Genomic DNA, 2,099 nt, shown 5'->3' with positions numbered 1-2,099 from the left:
TCCTTTCTTCTGTCCATCAATCCCAGAGATAATCCACGGGCAACATTCTGCTGATGTCAAAGCCTGAATTTTGCCTGAAACTCTCAGACTGAAGAAGTCTCTTGGAGGAGAGACGAAACGTTTCATTAGAGAAGAACCCGTCCAGAAGACCTATACAATTTTTTTCTTTTTGATATGTACTATGGTTTCTAAGTAGTTTCATGTAGTTATTTGACTTGCAGACTTAAAAGTATTTATTCTAAGGTTTGAATCTACAGCAGCTTGTGTTGTATAACAGCAGTCTCTGCTGGACATGAGTGAAAATAGATTCCACTAACTGTTTTTTTTCTATTATCTGTACGCATGAATKAACTCTTTTAAAACTATATTGAGTGAGTTTTTATTCCTTGTTTTAAAAAAAAGGTTGGAGAAGTTATGTACGTTTTGAGAAATAGAAGCAATGTAAACTGTATAATCTGATAAACAAATAAAAAAACTATATTGAAATATTTGTATTTGGCTRCAGTTTAGGTGCACCCTTTTCTCGCGTCAAATGTGAAACAAAAAGTCGTCCAGACATCACTAACTGAGCCTGATCCGATTCAAAGCATCAATCACATCGTCACTCGACTTGTCCAGTCTGTCTTCACACCGCATGGCAGAGAGTACACGGGACTGCGTGGAGGTGCGCAGCGATTAGCTAATCTTCATCTCATCTAAAGACTCGCAGATTAAAAACAAAATGTCACAGTTACAGGCGAGGTTTTTCACCGAGGACAAACGGTGAGTCAGTGGACGGGACGTGATAACAAATAAGTTAGCTAAACAGTTAGCTGTTTACGCTAAACTGCTTTAAAGCCAGTTCTTGTTAATGCGCATGCGCTGCTAACTACTTTTCTATCCGCGTGAGCAGCGGTGCTACGTTTTTTAGCATGTTTTGCTAATTAATGATGGGAGAAGTGCGCTTGGTTTTATTCGTGACTTTTTGTTTGGAATGATTGTGTTTTATTTTATTAGATCTTATTTTGTTTGTTGATTTTTAGGTATGTGGTGGACGACGTTCCGTTCTCCGTGCCGGCGGCGTCACAAGTCCAGGACCTCAGTAACGTCATCAACAAGCTGCTGGAGGCTAAACATGGTAAACAAAAACGTTTTATTGCAACGCTAGCTAAATTATGCTTTGATGAGTGTTAGGAGACAAATATATACACCAAAGCTAAAGCCTGAAGAGGCTTAAGTACTAATAAATACTCCTAATACAGCGTGTTTATTTACAGACAATGTTGTGTCTTCATAGGGTCTCACACCAAGGTGGAGTTTGACTTCCTGGTCAAGGGCCAGTTCCTGCGAGTCCCTCTGTCCACTCACATGGACACTGAGGGGATTTCATCGGTACGATATGCCACTGCTCTAACACTGAAAGTCGTGAAAACTGTCCTGTAACACATCAGCTGTTGAATCATTTATTCTCATGCTCTGACAGAGCAAACTGTCCTACAGATGTGTTTAAAGGCTGAACAGTTCTGCTTTTAGTGCAGACTGTTGTAGGGTTGGGCATAATCGTATCATGTGCAATTAATTGTCAGAAAAACACGAATCGATTMATTTTTGGCACTTGACGATTAATGCCACCAGGCAGACTGGAGATTACTCCGGTTAGTCTGCTCGATGCTTCTCTCCACTTCAAATGTGACGAAGATTAAAAATAAAATTCTGTGATTTATCTATCAACACAATTTGAAATATGATGAAATCTGTAATTTTCTCACAGTTTGGAACAATTTTTTTTTTACAAAGAGCAAATCTTTTTCACTAAATTGGTCATGTGACTACGAAATAAGTGTATCCAGGGACTCCAGGGGATTAATCGTTATCGGCTAAATACCACAATTAATCGTGATTAATTTTTTTTGCCAATATTGCCCAACCCTAGACTGTTGTAGAAACATCAGACTAACATCAGATACTGATTAGAGGTGGTAAAGCTGATTCACTTTTTGGACTCAGGTTAATTTGAGATGTTTTGTTTTTTGTGGTCTGTGCAAGATTAAAATCAGACACCACTCTCAGCAGCAGAACCACACTTTCCACAGAACAAGTGTGCCAACTCCTCAAACTGT

General features: G+C 39.0%; 1 protein-coding gene across 1 annotated transcript in view; it reads left to right on the top strand.

Annotated features, from left to right (window-relative positions):
• Window positions 1-620: 620 nt before the first annotated feature.
• wdr12 (WD repeat domain 12) overlaps window positions 621-2,099 on the top strand; it is a 15,451-nt gene continuing 13,972 nt past the window's right edge. Inside the window, exons 1-3 of the mRNA XM_014022213.1 lie at window positions 621-762; window positions 1,023-1,117; window positions 1,277-1,371. Coding sequence (XP_013877667.1) covers window positions 722-762; window positions 1,023-1,117; window positions 1,277-1,371 — 231 coding nt within the window. The 5' untranslated portion in view covers window positions 621-721. The remainder of the gene's footprint in view (window positions 763-1,022; window positions 1,118-1,276; window positions 1,372-2,099) is intronic.

The sequence above is a fragment of the Austrofundulus limnaeus genome, unplaced genomic scaffold (assembly GCF_001266775.1).
Source record: "Austrofundulus limnaeus strain Quisiro unplaced genomic scaffold, Austrofundulus_limnaeus-1.0 Scaffold320, whole genome shotgun sequence".
Classification (NCBI taxonomy): Eukaryota; Metazoa; Chordata; class Actinopteri; order Cyprinodontiformes; family Rivulidae; genus Austrofundulus; species Austrofundulus limnaeus.
This window is presented reverse-complemented; position numbering and strand designations above follow the sequence as displayed.